Here is a 19,214-nt window from a genome sequence, read left to right as displayed (position 1 = left end):
TCTCAGGATTGAGATGCTTAAAGTGTTATGACATTGTGCCTATGGTGGTCTTTGTGGAGGGAGAGGACTAGAAGATCCTTTGAGGGAGAGGAGGCTTCTATAGGGGTGCTTAAGTTCTATGGTGGTCTTTGTGGAGGGAGAGGACTAGAAAATTGTACAATTATTCTTTCTCCATTTGTATTTTATAGTTCAGTTATTAAAAACAATTATGGTTATTGGCGATAAACTGTTGAAAATTCACATAAGCTCAGCAAAGTTTGAAATTAAACCTCTATGGTTATTACAATCTTCCTTTGTTTTAATAAATTCTAAAGCAAGTACCAGAATTTACCTTACCTGCTATTACATTGGTCATCCTGTTCTTTCTTTGTAAAAAATAAACTCGGACGCATTGTATGTGATCTACTTGCATCCAGAAAGCATTGAGATTGTGTTTTTCCAGTCAGACAGACAAATTGATTGGAAATGCATGCCATACAATGTCATAATATAACATAATATAAGTCTGCGTCGAATCAAAGGTTCGTATTTTTCGTGTGTAGCTTATTTGGTAGTTAGAACTTAATAAGTACCAGCTGCGAAAAGAACAAGCAGTATCACTTTATTGGTAGAAGCAGTAGTACTCACAAAACAGACACGAAGCAGGCAACGGAAACAACTGATAGTAACAACAGCCCTGAAAACAGATTATTTTTACACAAGGTCTTGAATTATGAAATCATTCAGAGCCTGGATGATCCCTTGGGATAATGGGTGACAATATGGTTGTAGGCATTTAAGGTCAGAAAATCATCGAGTGCCGGGGATATGCACTGCCTAGTGAAAATCTTGCAAGCCTCCTTGTACATACCCTTCTTGAATTTTTCCTTACCAACCTCCCTTTCAATCCTAGCCATTTCTTCTTCCACCACTCTACCGAAGAGGTCCAAGTTCACCTTCACCCCAAGTCCATCTCCGACCAGTTCCACTCCATACTTCAACCACTGCCAGTTCTGAACTCTGCTAATCTCTGCCGTAGCAGCATCCTCCATGAGGTTGTAGAGAGGAACCGATCCAGTTCCGGTGAGCCATGCTTCCAAGTACTGGATTCCGACCCTGGTGTTGAGCCGGAGGCCTTCCATGGTTCTAACCCCTCTAGGCCTTTGTAAGAGGTCTTCTTCGGTCAAGTTTGCTGCATCTTCTCGCTTCACGGTCTGGATTTGGTTAGGAGCATTGCCCATGTTATTGGTAAAGACTTCCATGATGGCTGGGATCAGACCAGGGTGGGCTGCCCAAGTTCCATCATGCCCTGCCCTTACTTCTCTCAGCTTGTCCTTCCTCACCAGCTCCAGTGCTGCCTCATTTGCCACCGGATCATCTCTAATCGGGATCTGTGCTGCCTGTTAAGAGTTGAGGAATTCAGTATTCACAACATAATCACGGAGTGTTTGAACTTCTAAATTGAGATCATGCTAAAAGAGACTTGAATCCTGACTTCTCTTTGGGAGGTAAGAAACTGATACGGCTAGACTACTGACCCGTCGATAAAAAAGAGACAAATCCAACCAATGAATGGTATATATTATTAGTACGAGGGATGCATTGAACAGAGAAGAGCTACATACCATGCCTCCCATAGCATGCACACCGCGCCTGTGGCAGGTCCTGATGAGGAGATCGGAGTAACTCCTCATGAAGTGCTGTGTCATTCCGACCTGAACCCTGTCCGGTAACAGGCGATCAGGGTGAGCCTGGAAAGTCTTGACATAGCTGAATATGTAATCCCATCTGCCGCAGTTCAAGCCGACAGAGTGGTCCCTTAGCTCATAAAGGATTTCATCCATTTGAAAGACTGCCGGAAGTGTTTCAATTAGAACAGTGGCTCTGATGCTTCCTTTTTCTATCCCAGCCATTTTCTCTGCCCTCTCGAATACGCTATTCCATATTCTAGCTTCCCTGCAGAAACATATAGATTCATACCAAAATTCTATCAGACCAAATGTATCTACAAAATAGGAGAATCACTCGTTGCCATTGTTTTGACCTTGAACAGCAGCAACATGACTACTTATACCTTGAGTGCTCCATTTTAGGGAGGTAGAAGAAAGGCCCAAATCCTGCGCCTTGGTTCCGGCGGAATGTTGCATAGTTGTGGTAAAAATAAAGGCCGAAATCCACAAGGCAACCGATTGCGGGTTCACCGTCAATGAAGACGTGGGACTCAGGTAGATGCCAACCTCGCGGGCGGACAAAAAGCTTGGCTGTCTGTTCATTGAGCTTGTAAACCCTATTCCTGGCCTGGTCATGGAAGCTTATAGTCCCATCAACAGCATCCTTTAAATTCACTTGCCCTCTCATCAGGTTCTCCCAGTGTGGCGACAGAGCATCTTCGAAGTCAGCCTATGAAGAACAAAACAATTTTATGTGTCTTGGATCATTGAAATTTGAATAATGAAGAAGATATTTTATTTATTTATTTTTATTTCTTTATGAATGCTATGCATTCGTTGTAGTGTGGAGATCATTCTTTAGATAACTGTATTAATGATTAATATTTCATGCTTTTCAACTGGTTGTTAATTATATATTTGAAGTTAAATTCTGCCCAGAATTTTCAAGTTTCTTAATGAATATCCTATTTGTTATATATTGGATGTGATTAACTTCTCTTTTTGTCTCTCTCTCTTAATGACAGGTCCGAGCTGAAGCAATGAAATTTGCTTTTATTTAAGGGGAGAGGAAATAAAACACTAAGCTTCTTACAAAGTCAGTTTGGTACCAATTGAACACACATTTCACGGACATGACTATGGATATAAACAGTGGCTTAGCCAAGAATTTTCTTCTGTGGGGTAATCTTTAATAGCAATAATACACATATATATATATATATATATGAACCAAAACAATATATGTAAAAATTAAAACGTTGATTCATTGTATTTCTATTATTTTTCTAGATTATTCATTACTGTTTCAAAATTAAGTTCATTTAATTCAATATATAAAAAAAAAAATCATATTCAATGAATCAAGAATAAAATATAAAAAAGAAAATAACACAGTTACCGGTTCTAATATATAACATATGTTTTAAAAAAAAAATCCATGATAAGTTAATATGTGATTTCATTGATTTGGACTGCAAATAAAAACAAATTCTAAGTATTATTTAGAGAATAATAATTAGTAGCACGATTACACAAACTAAATTTTGAAAGAACAAACAAGCCCTAAAATAATTTTGATAATAATAAGTAATAAAATTTCTAATTAAAATTATAATATGAAATAATAATCGTAAATTTATATGATAAAAAAAAATTTTAAAAAAAAAATCAGATTACTGTCACACTACAATAGACTCTTAGTCATTCAGTCTAATGTTAAAGATTGAAGATATGATAGAAACAATCCATTTGTTTGTGGTAAAGTCAAAAGTGTGATAGAATATTAGGAAAGAATATAATATTTTGCGAAAGTAGAAAAAAATATCATATTTTATGGAAAGTAATAAATTGATAGAATATTTACAATTATGTGATGATTATATTCTTTTGTTGTCAAATTTTAGAAGAAACAATTATATAAAAATAAAAATCTTTTCATATAAAATTTAGAAAATTTAAATTGCCCTTACTTGTCCCTGTGTAGCTTCGCAAGTGGATATATATTGGGTCTTTCAGTTGGACATGATTAAATAATATAAATATTTAGTATTGTTTATTTTCAAATTATCAGATTTAACATGTTCTGATAAGTTGTCATTTCAATTGCTTCTCATATTTGTGTCTTAAGAGATGAGGAAATTAAAGTTATGCAGAGAGCATGATGAATAAATGAACATGAAATAAATAAAAAAATCAACAACACCACATACCATGAATACTTTAGCTCCAGAATTGAGTGCATTGATAATCATCTTCCTCTCCACCGGTCCCGTGATCTCCACCCTCCGATCAGCCACAGCCTGCGGGACTGCCGCACACGTCCACTCTCCCTCCCTCACAAACCTCGTGGCCGGATCAAACCCCGGCACCGCCCCACCATTATACCTCGCCTTAGCCTCCATTCTACACTCCATTGCATGCTTAACATGGTTCCTGAACTCCCTCTGCAGTTCAGCAACAAACTGCAGAGCATCCTTAGTAAGAATCTTCGCAAACTCCGCATCGTATCGACCCCTAATGTCTACACCTTGGGGTACATCATAAACCGCCGCGCTGCCGCCGGAGTTTTTAGCCGGAGCAGTGTAACCGTAGATTCCAAGCCCCATCATCTTCTTGCTTATTCTTCTTCTTGTTGTTGTTGGTCTTGTGATAATACTACTACTACTGTTGTATTGTTTGTTTATAAAGGGCAGGGGTGGGGTAGTGGATAGATATGGGAAGTGTTATGATAATGTGCTAAATTTAGAGGGTGTATGGAATTATGTGCGTCATATGATGAAAATGTGGCATGTTATTGATAAGTGTGAGGATAGGTTTTGGTATTTGAGCCAACCTCGGGAGGTAGAATCTGTTGGGATATGACGGTCCATCGGTGCCATTCATGTCATACTTATCATGGATGGTTATGTAATGAAGATGAAGCTGAAGTTTGTGGTGTAACAATTATGGAGGAGGGAAATGATAAAAGAGAAATAACAAATACAATTTTATGAATTCATGCTTTTTTAACTAAAAAATAATTTTTGTAACAATGTCAATCATTCGAATTTTGTCAAAATTTGTCCTTTAAATTTTAGTAACGGGAAAACAGAAAACTATTTTTATAAAATTAATTAATGAATCTCTACATTTTTTTTCTTTTTCTTTTTTTCTACATGATAATGGAATAAGAGGAAAGGATTCTTAGCAATAGCTTCTTCTTTCCGCAATAAATCCGCAAACTAAAGGGAGCCTAAATTCTCCATAATAACATACCTAATAATATAACTTAAAGGATTACCTAGTGCTAAAATGTTAGAGGTGTCCTTGATCTTGTCATGCCAAGCACCATGGGTAGGTAAGGTAATTCGACCGCAACCAGAATTGGGTGGAGAAAAATATTAAAAGTATCCTACATCGGTGATGAACATTTATGCAAAATATATTGGTCCCAGCTTCTGTCAAACACTCAATTAAATCCACTCCAACAGTACAAAGTTCAGTCCATTTTCAGTACACACTACATATAGATAGGGGTTCAAGAAAGACCGAGACCAAATAGACCTATGGAAGCTCAAAATTTACCCAATAAAGGTGTCTGTTACGGCCCATTTAGGGTTCCACTATTGGCCCAAGAATGGGCCCTTATTGTGTGCACACGCCGACTTAAAAAAAAAAAAAAAAAAAAAAATTCCTTTTACAAATAATTAATTAGCAACTTCTTTTGAGTAATTGAAATTTTATATATTTATGAAGTTAGGTGTATTGTCTTTTTACACATTTATTGATAACAAACAAAATTTTAAGAGTAAAGATTAAAGTTTAAGAGGTTTTTCTCATTTAAATAATTCTTACTAAAAAGAAATAAATATTAAAATCCACATTTTAAGCAATTAGACATAATTGTAAATTAAACAGGTCAACAGCATAAAATTTTAAAAGATAAAAAGTAAAATCTAAATTAATCGAGTTTCTTACGGAATTGAGAAAGATATTCATGAATAAATTATGGACCACTGTGCCCACACACAACCCTTTTATTTGGACAGTTTGAATTTGGTGTTTAAAGCAACAATGTTACATATTACTCTAGGAGCTTAAATAGGTAGTATTACAACATATAGAAGTAATAAGATGTTCAGAAAGAGTGTTTAAGACATTTTGAGACATAAAACGGTAATATTTTTTTGTCACGTGGGTGATTGAAAAAGGACAATGCTTGAGAACTTGTGGGTTGGGTTGAATCACAAATATGAATATACCTATAAGAAAAAGAACAAAAAAAATAAAAATTAATAGTGAATTCTTGAATATCAATTATATTAATCTCTGAGTTGCTTAAAAACCTTCATCAAATTCCAAAAGAAAAAAATTAAAAAACAACGGATAAGATAAAATCAATATAATCACAATCAAACAGAATAGATGAAAGAACTAAAATTCTTTTTAAATTGAAACCTCAAAAAATAACGGCAAAAGTAAAATTAATAAATCATAATAAAATAGAATAGAAGAATTAATGACAAAAAAATGGAGAACTTAATCAAAAACCCTAAATTGGACGAACCTAATCCATTGAATTCTACAAGAAGAAAAAAAAAGTCTAAGAATTAAAGAATAAGGACAAAGGTAAAATAGTACAATATACGTAATAATTGCAATTTCCATTAAGAATTTTCAAACATGCAAAAATAAAAAATAAAAACCTAACAATAAGGTTTATTAAAGAAGACTAAACAACTTAGAGAAATTGTATATTCATACTCAAATAGAATAGAAGAAATAATTAAATTTTAAAAAAAAAATTACAACCTTGAAAAATAATAATAAAACTCAAATCAATAGAACCATAATCAAATGGAATAAAAGAAAGAATGAAAAAGAAAAAAAAAGAAAAAAAAAAAAGAACTTAATCAAAAGTCCTAAATTGGACAAACCTAATCCATCAAATTCTACATAAAAAAAAAACAAAAAATAAGGATGAATGTAAAATTAATAAAATTGTACAAGATACACAATAGTTGTAATTCCCATTAAAATTTTTCAAACAGGCAAAAAAAAAACTATAAATAACTAACTACAAGATTTACTAAGTAAAACCAAATAACTTAGAGAAATTGTAAAAAAAAAAAATTGGCATGCACGAGGATTACGCTAAACTGGACGAGCCTAATCCTATCAAATTTTGCAAGAAAAAAAAAAATCAAGAAATAAGGACAAAGGTAAAATCAACAATAATAAAATACTAATTTTAATAAATTATAAAACATAAAGCATTTCAAAAGTTAATTTTTAAAAACAGTTTTAAATAGAGTTAAAAAAATTATCTAATTTCAGAAAAGTGTACAGTCATTACCATTCTTCTATATGCAAATTTAAATGCAAGAATTTTCATTTTATACCGCGCGCGCATGGGGACGTGCGTGCGGTGAGTCCATTTTTGTTTTTGCTGTTCTTTTCCATTTGATCTCCGAATAAAGTGATTTTTGAGTTTAACTTCGTTAATTTTTCGTTGTCTATCCAATGGTGTGCTCAGTAGCACCCATGACTTTCTAAAAATTATTGTTTTGCCCCTAAGGCTAAAATTGTTCGTTTTTAAAACGTCGCTTCCGCATTTTGTTTTATTTTTAAGTTCTGTAGTTTCATTAGAAGTCATGTTTGTGTCTTAGGGATGACATACATCTCACGAGACTTTGTTTTCATGTGAAATGACTATTTTGCCCTTAGAGACATACTTGGTCTATTTTCACCTTTTCACTTCCACATCTTGTTTTCTTTTAAACTCCATGACTTCATGAAAAGTCACTCTAGCATTCTTGGGATGCCGTTTATCCCTAAGAACCTTATTTTCTTTGTTTTCGATTCCGCATTTTGGATCCATTATCGAGTCAACTTTCGGATCACATTGACATATCCGGGTTTATGAAAATTCAGATCGTCACAAATTTTTGATGGTATGTCGGGTAACAAAGAATTGGTGCCTTGGAATTAAAATGGAAGAAAAATCAGTTCAAAAACCCTTCTTTTTTTTTTTTTTCTCTCTAGGAGTTTACTTTAAACTAATTTTTATGCAATTTTAATTTTAAAATACCAATTCTATTCTACCCACAAAATTTCCATTTGTTTTCTTTCTCTTATCCTTAATAGAGGAAGTAACAATAGGTAAATAGACTAAAAGACTTTTTTTGTTAATAAATATTAAAGTTATTTTCATCATTAAAATCATAGTCATTCCTACATCTAAACATGGAATAAAACACATTGGTTACTATCCATTGTCAAAGTCATCCTCAAATATACACAATAATTGTAATTCCCACTAAGAATTTTCAAACATGCAAAAAAAACAAGATTTATTAAAGGGTTGTTTGGTCAAGGGTGGTTTGATATAGTGTAGCTCAGACCATGGAGAATTGGTGCGCCCATAGATATGGACCATTGACGGAGGAGAAATAATCATGTGCGGTTGAGCTCACAGCAGCAGAGACTCCAGCCAGTCAGAACACACCAATACACATGGAGACTTGGATTTGTTGCGTGCAAGTGCGTGAAAAGCGCGTGGGCGCACATGTTGATCCCTGTTTACCTATTTTGTAACATGAAATTGAAACAGTCATAACAATAGCTTAAAATATAGCTTAACAATGACTGATGCTTAGTCTGGTTATTAAAGGTATTAAAAATATAGCTCAAAAGTTTATTGCGAGTGTTTGTGGAGTATGAACATTTGTGTCTTTCCCCATCCTTTTCTTTTTTCTTTTAACTTTTTTTTTTTTTTTGATAGATGTTTTCATTGTATCAGTTCATTGTGGTATGTGTTCCTCATTTCTTATTTATATTTCTTTCTAAATAAAATCATCGTTTGGTAATGTTCATTTATTTCTTAAATTATGTAAACAATAAACAAGAAACATGTTTGGTTTGCACAAAATAATCAAGATCCAATCCACTATTCAGAAAAAAAAAAAAAATAGCAAATTTTAAAAATATATATTATATTTATTGCACAATTTCTAAGCTATAAATCATTCATATATCTTTTTTTTTTTTTCCCCATTCCAACAACATATATCTCTGGTTTTTGATTTAGCCAATCTCTAAGGTTTCAATCATAACAAGGAAGAGAGAATCAGGCATGATTAAGAGATGGAAGGTGGGAGTGAGTAACTGGCCAAATATCTAGGGTTTTGATGATGAGAGCAGGGCTAGCCCTGGACCAAGGCGGTCGCCTAGGGCCTCAACAAAATTTTCGGGCCCATTAGTGATACATTTAAAATAAATAAATAAAAACAACAACAACAACAACTTAGGCCCCTTACCATGAGTGATAGTTCCAAATAAAAAGAAAAAACCTTAGGCCCCTTTCCATAAGTGATAAGCCCAAATAAAAAAAACTTAGGGCCCTTCGATTATATGAATTCACTGCCCATTTAAAATTAGGATCCTTAAAAACTTGGTGATTAAATTCGAAATTGAATTTGACCTTATATTACTTTATGTGTCTGTTATTGTGTATTTCAATAATTAAAGGGTCTCAAATTTAAGTTCGCCTAGGGCCTCTCAAGATTTTGTCAATCTCAGGGCCGGTCCTGGATGAGAAAGTAAACATTCAACTCGGTGAGAATGATAGAGGTTAACTTTCTGAAAAGAGCGAAAAAAAAAAAAGATTGAGAAAAAAAAATTAGCGCTGCCACTGCGAGAGTGAAGTGTTTGTTGCCGACGAGAGTGAAGCAAGAACTTGGAGAGAACATGGCGTGAATATGAAGAGAGAATAAGGAGCAAGTTTAAAAGGTCTAGAAGAGATATAAAAAACGTGTTACTAATAATTTTGGAATAAGATGGAATATATTCCCTTTAGTCTGAAACAAATGAGGGCTTTTGAGACCATGGGTTTGTTTGGTTGAGCTTTCTGTAGCCTCAAAACGGGCTTCTAAGCCCAGAAAGTCCTTTGCCAATAATAAAGAGCGTTTGGTAAAAATTTTAAAAACAGACTTTTAAAAAGTCTCAGTGGTTTAGAAGCTCGATTGACCAAAGCCAATAAAATATACTTCCTGATCGACTTCCCGCAAGTTACACACTTTTTTTAAGTAATAAATAGAAAATTCATATATTGTCCATTATTTAACCTATTTCTATTTCTATTTCTAAATTCCATTGCAAACTTTTCTCTTTCTCTTTCTCTTTCTGTATCATCTTCTTCATTCGCTCTCTACCCAAAAATAAAAAATAAAAAATAAATTTTAAAATGTTGAGCAAAATTTCACAGATCTTTACTAAAAAAAATATTTTTGAAAAACGATTCAACAAAGGAAAAATAATGACATCGAGGAGTTGCAAGAAAAATTACTATCGACTCCCATTTAACTTCAAAGCCTAAAGAGTTTCAGGATTAATGAACTCTCGTCTAAAATTCGACCCTATGTAGAATTCTAAATAACTTTTCTTTCTCGCAATATATATATATACACAATATATATATGTATATATAATTTTTTTTTTTAAGGCTACCGTTCCATTGTTAAAGTTATTTATAACTATAAATAAGAACAAAAATAGGATGTTTTTTTTGCCATCTCTCTCTCTCTTTCATTTTATTTTTCTTTCCTTTTCTTTTTCCACTATCTCTTTTAACTTTTATTAAGGAAAAAAAAAAAAAAATTCTATCATGTAGATTGGGTAAATCTGTATACCTTGATCATCACTATGTCAATTAATCATTGATGCATCACAAGGCAATTTCACTCCATCACTTTAATCTTTTTTTTTTTCCTTCCCCTATTTGTACATCTCAAGTGAACTCTATGCTATTATTCATGAATTATTAAAGGTATAATTGTCAAGTTAAATTATGATCATAATTAAAAGAACTTAAAAAAATTCATCTACCAAACAACTTTTTTGTTTTAAATTTCTTTCATCAAAATGCATTCTCCAAAGCCAATTCAATGGAAGGAATTTTAAAAACTAGAAGCTCCCCCAAACAAGGCCCATGCTTCCAAAAATTAAAAATAAAAATAAAATTACCAAACATGGTTATTAGACTTATTTCTATTTTCTAACGGGTTTTGGAAACATGAAATAGAAACATTACCAAACCTACTCTAAATAAAATAAAACAACTTAGAGAATTGGTAAAAAAATATTGACATGGACAAAGGTCATCCTACATTATACATAATAATTGTAATTGCTATTAAGTATTTTCAAACATAACAAACAATTATAAATAGCTAATGATAAGATTTATTAAATTGTAAAAAATTGACATGCACAAAGTGTTAAATTTAGAATGGCCGAAAAATGGGCTGGAGCAATACTGGGAGACATCTGGATAATTCATCTTAGAAATGAAAAGGATCTGAAACAAAGGCGGGGAATAGTCGCAACAAAGCCGGGGAAGTGGCCGGAACAAAGCCGATAATCAACAACAGGCCTGAAAACTCTGGTGGAACGAGAGCCGGCAACACCGAAACTAGGCCAAAGCTGAACCGGGCCAAGTCGTCTAAAACCAAATATCAGAAGAAATTGTGTTTGGGACCGTCTAAACAAGGAAAACAATTTTCTTTTGGGTCAAGGATGAATATAGACTAGCTTCCAACATCACTAAATATTATTGAACATCTCTGAATATATGAGTCACATTTCCCGAAGGGCTTTATGAGTCACATTTTTCGAAGGCGACAATTAAAGTGGGACGAAGGGAGTACAATTTTTTTTTTTTTTAAAGCAATAGATACAATTCAGAGAAAGGAATACAAGAGACATCAAAAGTAAAGCTTTGCCTATGTTGTTTTATATATTTGAACTTCTTTTGTGAGCAGCATAATAAACCAAGAACCTCAAAGGACGATCTAAATGAAGAGGCAAAAGAGGGAAGTGTGGCATGAATACGATATAAGCCATTCATCTTTGCCCTAAAGGAAGTTCCGTTGAAAGGATCCAGAAGAAAACCTGAAAGTCAGACCCTGAGACGTGTTATCAGCGTCCAATTTTACGCTTTGCCGTCCCCCGGTCTAGTCCTCCTCGCGATCCCAAGGCTTCCATGGATGCTGCCCTTCCCACTCCTCTTTTGTTGGCTCCTGCAGCTTGGATTTTCTTTTTGACCGCCAGCTCCTAGTATCCTCTTGGTGTTTTCTACCAATAACTCTGATCGTTTCGCTTTATTGTATTCATCTATTAGTTGTGCATCTGAATTTGCCCTTTTATTGTCTGCAGCCTCATTATAAGCTTCTAAATAATTCATCTTTGCTTTGTTTGTTGGGATATCCGTCCAAAGACTCCAAACACTTGTATCAGTACCTCGCCCTTTAGAGGTCCTGCTAAATTTAGTGGTTTGCGTAGTCACACCAACTGGTTTTCTTTCCGGAGGTAATGTTGTCATCCATTCATCTATCTTTGGTTCCACTTTCACGTCTAATTCTGCCAGTAACAGCTCATCATCACCCTCCATGGATATACCTTGCAAGCGTCTCCATTGTGCAACCTCAAGTAACATGCACTTTCAACTCTTTCTTAAATGCCTCATGTTCCTCCTTGAGTCTGATTTTATCATCCAGTGCTTTTCGCTTATCTGGATCTTGTAAATCTTTAAAAGCTTTATTCAATTTGATAAATGCTTCATTAGCTTGAGGATGAAGGCATTTGTCTGGGTGCACCATAAGAGACAGCTTCCAGTACCTTTTCTTCATATTGTCAGCTGCTCACATATTTCTGTTCACTCCTACAACATCATATGGACTGTCAACCTCAACTAATAATCCCATTATTCGTGTAACCTCTTCAAAACGCTCCACCTCATTCGCTAATTCAGCTTCAATGACCAAAGCAGGTGGTGGTGGAGGTGTTGGAATATATATATATATATATATATATATATATATATATATTTAAATAATAAAAATTATTTTATGGTTCTATGCACTACGCTTTCTAAAATAGGATTGCAATGTGATTATTGATACTTGATGGATTGGGTTGTACTTTCCAATTTGGTGGTCTAATTGGGAGTATAATTTTATAACGTTGGATTGTGGTTTTCTAACTTATTTGGTGTGATTTAATTCTAACCATTAATATCTAAGTTTCCATGATAGGAAGGGAAATTTAGGTATGCTTGTTTGTAGAGAAGCCGTCCCCCCCCTCCCCTGTTGTTGTTATATATGTTGGAAACTGATCGGTTGATAATATGACCTAAATTTAATCAACCTTCGCAATAGCACGAATCATTGTAAAATAGGGCTATTGGTCGGGTAAGTCGAACCACTGGGACTGCGCTAATCTACGGCAACCTAAGTATCTAGAATCATTTTAGAGTGATATGGAGTGTTCATAGAGGATTTGTTGGTTGTCACTTAAGTTATGAAATTAAGATGCATGAACTAAAAACTTGCAAGAATTTAAATGAGATGAAATTCGATTAAAGACAACTAGGGGAGTGAATCCGTCTCCATCCCTATACACATGCTAGATTAGAGCTAAATTGGGGAAAAACAATATATAATGGCCAAGAATTATATAGCAACTCATGGTTGCCATATAATTAACAAGAAGTACATTGAATCACAAACAAGAATAATCCATCAAAGGTGAATATGTTTAGACTACCTAAACTAGAGTGTAGCTTAAACACATATACTTAAATGAAAGACTATCAAGCCCTTGACACAATGATGAAGCACATGAAGGTAGGGATTAAGCATACACCATCAAAGGGCTTCCCTAAGCAATGATCTATCAAAGTCACCTATCAACATGTCATTAAACCATTCCATAACCTAGTTTCCATTCTCACCATGAAAACTCAAGCAACATGATTAATGTAAGAGGTCATCTAAAACAAGATAAACAACTCAAATAAATCATTCATAGCAATATTAACATTCATTACAACAAATGAAGTGCTCTTGGTTATGAAAAGACCATAGCATATACATTGTAATCCCCAAAATAAAGCTAAACTAGATCATGCTTACAAGGGAGGGACTTCATCACCTCCCTAGAGGGTGAGTTAGTTACCCATAGAAGCTTTAGATGAAGGAAAAACCATGCCTTTTCCCTCCATTTTCGAGCTCCCTTCTTGTGGCTTCAAGAAAACCTTCTCTTGCTCTCCTCCCTCTCTCTAGAAATTCTGCCCTTCCAAGATATTTGATAATGAAATGCTCCTTTAGCTTTTGTAGGCAAGAAAACCAACCAAAACCCCTCAAAACAAGGCCCTCCACACATCTTCTACCAACTCCAAAAAGAGGAAATAAGAGATGAGGGTGACAAGGCACAAGTGGGCTGAAAATGAGGACTTCCGGAGGGCATTCTGCCCAATTTTCGAGCGCTCGAAGGTGGCTCTTCGAGCGCTCGAAGCTACTTTCCAGCTTGAGCCACTTTGGCAAAATGACCATAACTTCCCGCTCCGAACTCCAAATGACGAACCGTTTGAAGATTTGGAAAGCTAATTCAAAGCTCTACATAAACCATGTTATAATGAAAGTCCAGTTCTGAAGGTTGGAGGGTCAAAAATGAGGAGCAAGGTCGAAATCCATTGCTGCCAGGCTGTTCTGCGCACCTTTGGTGAAAATAGCATAACTCTTTGCTCTGAACTCCAAATGAAGAAAACTTTATGTCTTTGGAAAGCTGATTCATAGCTCTTCATGTTATATGTTTTGATGAAAGTCCAGTTCTCGAGTTTGCTAGGTCAAAAATGGCAATCAAACTCACTTTCCACTGCTGCCAGAACTTCCTTAATGAGCACCATGACATTTAAGGCTTCAACAAAAACTCATTCTTGCTCCTTTTTGGCCAATGAACCTGAAAATAAATATGAACATGCAAATGAAGGCAATCTAAATAAAATAAACAACTAATGGACTTAACTAATGCAAATAAGGGCGCTTGAATATGTAATATTCGGCGCTTATCACACCCCCAAACTTACATTTTGCTAGTCCCTTAGCAAAACTAGAATGAAAAAAAAAACTTAATGAAATGACAACCAACGAAATGCTTCCCATAGACATCAACCATGGTGAAAAGGAAACATGCATAGCTCAATTACAACTTGAAACAGACAAAAGGTCAGAGATGCTATCATTAGGTAGACTACCTTGCATATACGAAGCATTGATACAAAAATTTGCTAAACACATTTTCAAATACATGCATCAACATCGTGGTCAATATAAATAATTCAATTGTCATCTCTTGAATGGAAATCAACTCTAACTTCAGTGAAAGTGAACCGGATTTCCTAACATGTGGCTTTAACCTTTTCTTTTCCAATTCCAAGACACAAGTCTTCAAATCATTGAATTCCCTTACTTTTGAAGTCCCTAAGGCACGAATTTATTCACAAAACAACTTTTGTTGCTTGTTGACAATTTATTAAAACAAAAAAAACGATACATAATATGGTTGTGCAATGTTGAAGTCCCTTAAGCTTTCTAACCAACCCATGTAGCAAGCGTTAGGCCAGCAACTCCCAAACCGGACGGCTTTAGGGTGCTAAGTGAAAAGACACTCCTAGGGCTTAATAACTCGAATTGGCAAGGCTACGAACTCCAACGAACCACAGTTATTTATTCTTATTTTTGTGAATGACCGTGCAATGCCTAAGTCCCTTAAGCTTTCTAACCAACCCATGTAGCAAGCGTTAGGCCAGCAACTCCCAAACCGGACGGTTTTAGGGTGCTAAGTGAGAGAACACTCCTAGGGCTTAATAACTCGAGTCAGCAAGGCTACGAACTTAAGCTAGTCATTATCTTTCTATTTTCCTTTTTTTTTTTTTTTTTTTTTTTTTTTTTTTTTTTTTTTTTTTTTTTTTAACATGCCAAAGGTATCCATCCATTAGGTTCATCAATTCAGATTAACTAGGTCAAGAACAAGGTCAATCCAGTTACATGCCTCACAGTCAAGTTTCCGGTGTGCATCTGTGCATTGTGAAGCATACAAGAGTATAAGATCCAACGAGAATCTAATTGAAGCATTTATACAGATTGAATTGCATCCGCATGATCATTTCAAATTCAAAATTTTTTCTTTATTTTCCAGACTTAACAATTGCTTTTATACACAAGGTATTAAACATGAGCATCATCTCCGACAAGTTTCAAATTGTCATATCATTGTTTTACAAAAGTTGACTTTATTGCTTTACATGGATCAAAATACATTATGCAGGCAAAAATGAAATACCAAAAATGCAATTGCACCCCCAAACTTGAATGACACATTGTCCTCAATGTGTGAAGACAAGTGACGTCAACAAAAAGTGAAAAACAAAAACAGGAACAACAATACCATGAGAATGAGGAGAGAGCATGACGGGATGACAAAAAGCTCCCATGCGACGTCTCACAAAAACAAGCCCCCAAACGTGAATTGTGCAAGCTGCAAGAAACAGTTAGAAAGATAGATGGGAATAAACATGACAAAAATAATGAAACAGTAAAAGAAAATATGTATTGAAAAGCAGGTGGACAAAAGAACAAAAAGAACTAAAAAGGGGGCATGCCAAACCAGATCTAGAAAGACAAAAACAACTTGCCAAGTTCAAAATAAAAACGAACATACACAATTGAAAAAAAAAAAATAAATAAACTACGAGCTAGGGGGAAGACGGGCAAGGATAGCATTGAGGAGAGAGTTGGTTTCACGCCTTTCTTCTTGAGCTATGCGACGCTCTTCAGTAGCAATACGGCGGTCTTCTTCTGCACGGTGGTAGTCCTCACGCATGGTCCGATTGTAGTCAGCAAGGGTGGCCTCAAAATGGTCCAGGCGGGTGTGGATGCCGGCAATGCTGGCTTGTAGAAAAGCATAGTCAGGTGGAGGGTCAACAGGGGGCACCTCCATGCCAGCAGCCTCAGCCATGGGATCATCCCCGGAAAGAGGAGGAGATGGAGAGCGGGGGACTGGAAGGTCAGCAAGCTGAAGTGGCCGAGAATGGCTAAGAACATTGGTCCACCGGCGGAGAGAAAAAGTCTGAATCTTTTTGCCTTTAGGTTCATGAGGGGGAACAATGAAACCTTTACGCTTCAAGAGCCGGATGATGAAGAAAGGCAATGGCAATGGCCGATTTTGAACGCGCTGATGCCGCGCATTGATACATTCGTCCCAAAACCGCATAAATGTGTCCCAAATGAGCTCCGGGATAGAGAACCATTGGCCTTGGTCCATGGCATACAAAGCTTGCAACATTAAGCCTCGACGCTCGGTGCTGTGCACCAAGGGGCAAACATTGTGCTTGAGAACCGAGTCAAGGAACCACACGCGCTCCGGAAGAGTGGATTTGAGTGTAAAGCTCCGGGGTCGATGAGGGTCATCAATACTGCAAATGGCAGCCACCACTTGCTCGACAGTTAAATCATCGACTTGCTCATACAATGGCCGGCCTGTGGGGTCTAAGAGGTCATCGGGACATTCCAGAGGACAACCGGAAATGTCAACAATGTCGGCCAAAGTGAACGAAAAAGGAACACCATCAATAGATGTGGCGAGAGAGATGATGGGCGACTCTTCAGGACAAGTGAGATTCTGGTAGAAGAGTTGCACCACTCGAGGATAGGTGGTCCTAGCGAAGGGCCGGCAAATGTGCTGAATGCGCCGGTTGGCTAGGTCGGACACTGCCCAAGAGGTGGTGGGAAGAGCGGCAAAGACATCCGTGAGCGGAAAGAGAAGCTCATAATTGAGCTTTCTGTCGAGCCAAGGGGGCTGGGGCTGCTCACGAGCAGCAATTGGGGCATCCACAGATGGTCTAGAATGACGAGAAGGGCCGGCACGAGACATTTGGAGAGGCGGACGTGGATGGGGAATTTCAGCGAACACCTAGCGTGCACTACAAGAAGAAGAAGGTGTAAGAGATGGCAATGGATGAAAAACCCAAAAAAATTTTAACAACCTATGCTCTCTATCCTAAAGCAACATCAACAAACCCAACACTCCTCCAAAATTATCATCCCCACACTCCTCAAAATGACACAATAGAAATGAACTGAAAAAGAAAAAGAAGAGGATACTTACAGTGAGAGGAAGCTTGGGAGCAAGATGATGGATGGGTTGAGGGAGGAGGGTGGTGAAGAGGGGTATTTAAAGGGGTGGAAGACATGAATGGGGGTGCTGGAATGGGGGAAGTGGAGAGGTGGTGGGGAGTTATGGAGGAAGTTCATGGAGGGAGTGGGAGAGGTGGTGGGGTAGTGGAGAGGTTAGGCAGTTGGGAGAGGGAAAGGGTGGGTTTTTAAAAAAAACTGAAGCTGCTCGAGCGCTCGAAGGTGGCGTCGAGCGCTCGAGCTTCTGGCAATGTGGTCGAGAGAGGGCGCTTCGAGCGCTCGAAGGAGGCGCTTCGAGCGCTCGAGATTCGGGCAGTGAGGGGTGCAGGTTGCCTCGAGCGCTCGAGGGTGGCGTCGAGCGCTCGAGATTTGGGCAGTGGGGTGGCGTGGCTGCGAGGGGAAGCTTCGAGCGCTCGAAGGAGGCTCCTCGAGCGCTCGAAATCTGGGCAGTGTGCTCCTTGAAAGCTTCGAGCGCTCGAAAGCCCTTTTTCGAGCGCTCGAACTTCTGGCAGTAGGCTCCTTAAGGCTTGAACTTCAGGGCATTGATGTTCCTAGGTCCCCTAAAAGCTTGGAATGAACTTTTTGCTACATGGTAGTGACAACAAAGTCCCCGGGTGAGTCAATGTAGGGATTAAAACACTCGGATGGACTTGGAAAACCTTGAACATTTGGTGTATTGAAAGAAGGAGGTTATGCGCAAGAGTACCATGTTGAAGGACCGATGAATTTGCCGGATAGAGCTGAAAATCTCCGAGAATCAAAGCAAAGGCTTAAAATGACTAAGACAACCACTTGGAATTGCAGGAGCACAATTCAAGTTAGTCCCCAAAGAAAAATTAAATTTTTGGCTTTCTCAACCGTTTTCCAGAAAATTGCAAGGCACGAGCAATTTGAGAAGAAGAAAAGCTGGGCAATAGAAAGAATTGCTTCTCTTACTTTGCTAAATTTAAAGTCGATAGCTAGACGAAGCTAGAGCAGGCATTAATCCTTGTAAATTGGGTCCGTCAAGAGGACTTTCTCAATTTTTCGAGTTGGGACTATGCCGTCAATGCAAGGCTTAAGCCGGTGGCCATTGACCTTGAATAGGGATCCATCAGTCGGATTCTGAATTTTGATTGCACCATGAGGGAAAACAGTATTGATGAGGTAAGGACCATCCCATCTTGACCGGAGTTTACCGGGAAAGAGTTTCAAGCGGGAATTGAAAAGCCAGACCTTTTGTCCCGGGGCGAAAGACTTGTTGACAATGTGTTTGTCATGGAAGGCTTTAGTCTTCGCCTTGTAGATTTTTGCACTTTCATATGCAGCATTTCGGATTTCCTCAAGTTCATTTAGGTGTAATGCACGAGTAGAGCAGGCCTGTTTGAGATCAAAATTGAGCCTTTTTATGGCCCAAAAAGCACGGTGCTCTAATTCTACCGGGAGATGACATGCTTTGCCAAAGACAAGTCGGTATGGCGACATGCCAATGGGTGTCTTGTAAGCTGTCCGGTAAGCCCAAAGTGCATCGTTTAGTCTTAGCGACCAATCTTTGCGGTCCGGCCGAACCGTTTTT

General features: G+C 37.0%; 1 protein-coding gene and 1 pseudogene across 1 annotated transcript; both read right to left on the bottom strand.

Annotated features, from left to right (window-relative positions):
* Positions 1-722: 722 nt before the first annotated feature.
* Positions 723-4,258, bottom strand: LOC132286467 (malate synthase, glyoxysomal). The gene is made up of 4 exons (XM_059788810.1): positions 3,860-4,258; positions 2,054-2,379; positions 1,605-1,935; positions 723-1,379 (listed from the first exon to the last, which is right to left on the bottom strand). The coding sequence occupies exons 1-4, from the start codon at positions 4,256-4,258 to the stop codon at positions 723-725; spliced, it is 1,713 nt and encodes a 570-aa protein (XP_059644793.1).
* Positions 4,259-11,523: 7,265 nt separating this feature from the next.
* Positions 11,524-12,478, bottom strand: LOC132281165 (uncharacterized; annotated as a pseudogene).
* Positions 12,479-19,214: the final 6,736 nt, after the last annotated feature.

Source organism: Cornus florida, unplaced genomic scaffold (assembly GCF_030987335.1).
Source record: "Cornus florida cultivar Cherokee Brave unplaced genomic scaffold, ASM3098733v1 CherokeeBrave_3.0.0_Hap2_Chr11, whole genome shotgun sequence".
Lineage (NCBI taxonomy): Eukaryota > Viridiplantae > Streptophyta > Magnoliopsida > Cornales > Cornaceae > Cornus > Cornus florida.
Note: the sequence above shows the minus strand (reverse complement) of the source record. Positions and strands in the feature narration are given on the sequence as shown.

Excerpts from the sequence above, each read along its gene's own strand:
- LOC132286467 (XM_059788810.1), bottom strand. The coding sequence starts at position 4,258 with ATGATGGGGCTTGGAATCTACGGTTACACTGCTCCGGCTAAAAACTCC. Across the intron at positions 1,936-2,053 it reads CCTAAAATGGAGCACTCAAG|GGAAGCTAGAATATGGAATA; the intron begins GTATAAGTAGTC and ends ATGTTTCTGCAG. Across the intron at positions 1,380-1,604 it reads TGCATGCTATGGGAGGCATG|GCAGCACAGATCCCGATTAG; the intron begins GTATGTAGCTCT and ends AACTCTTAACAG.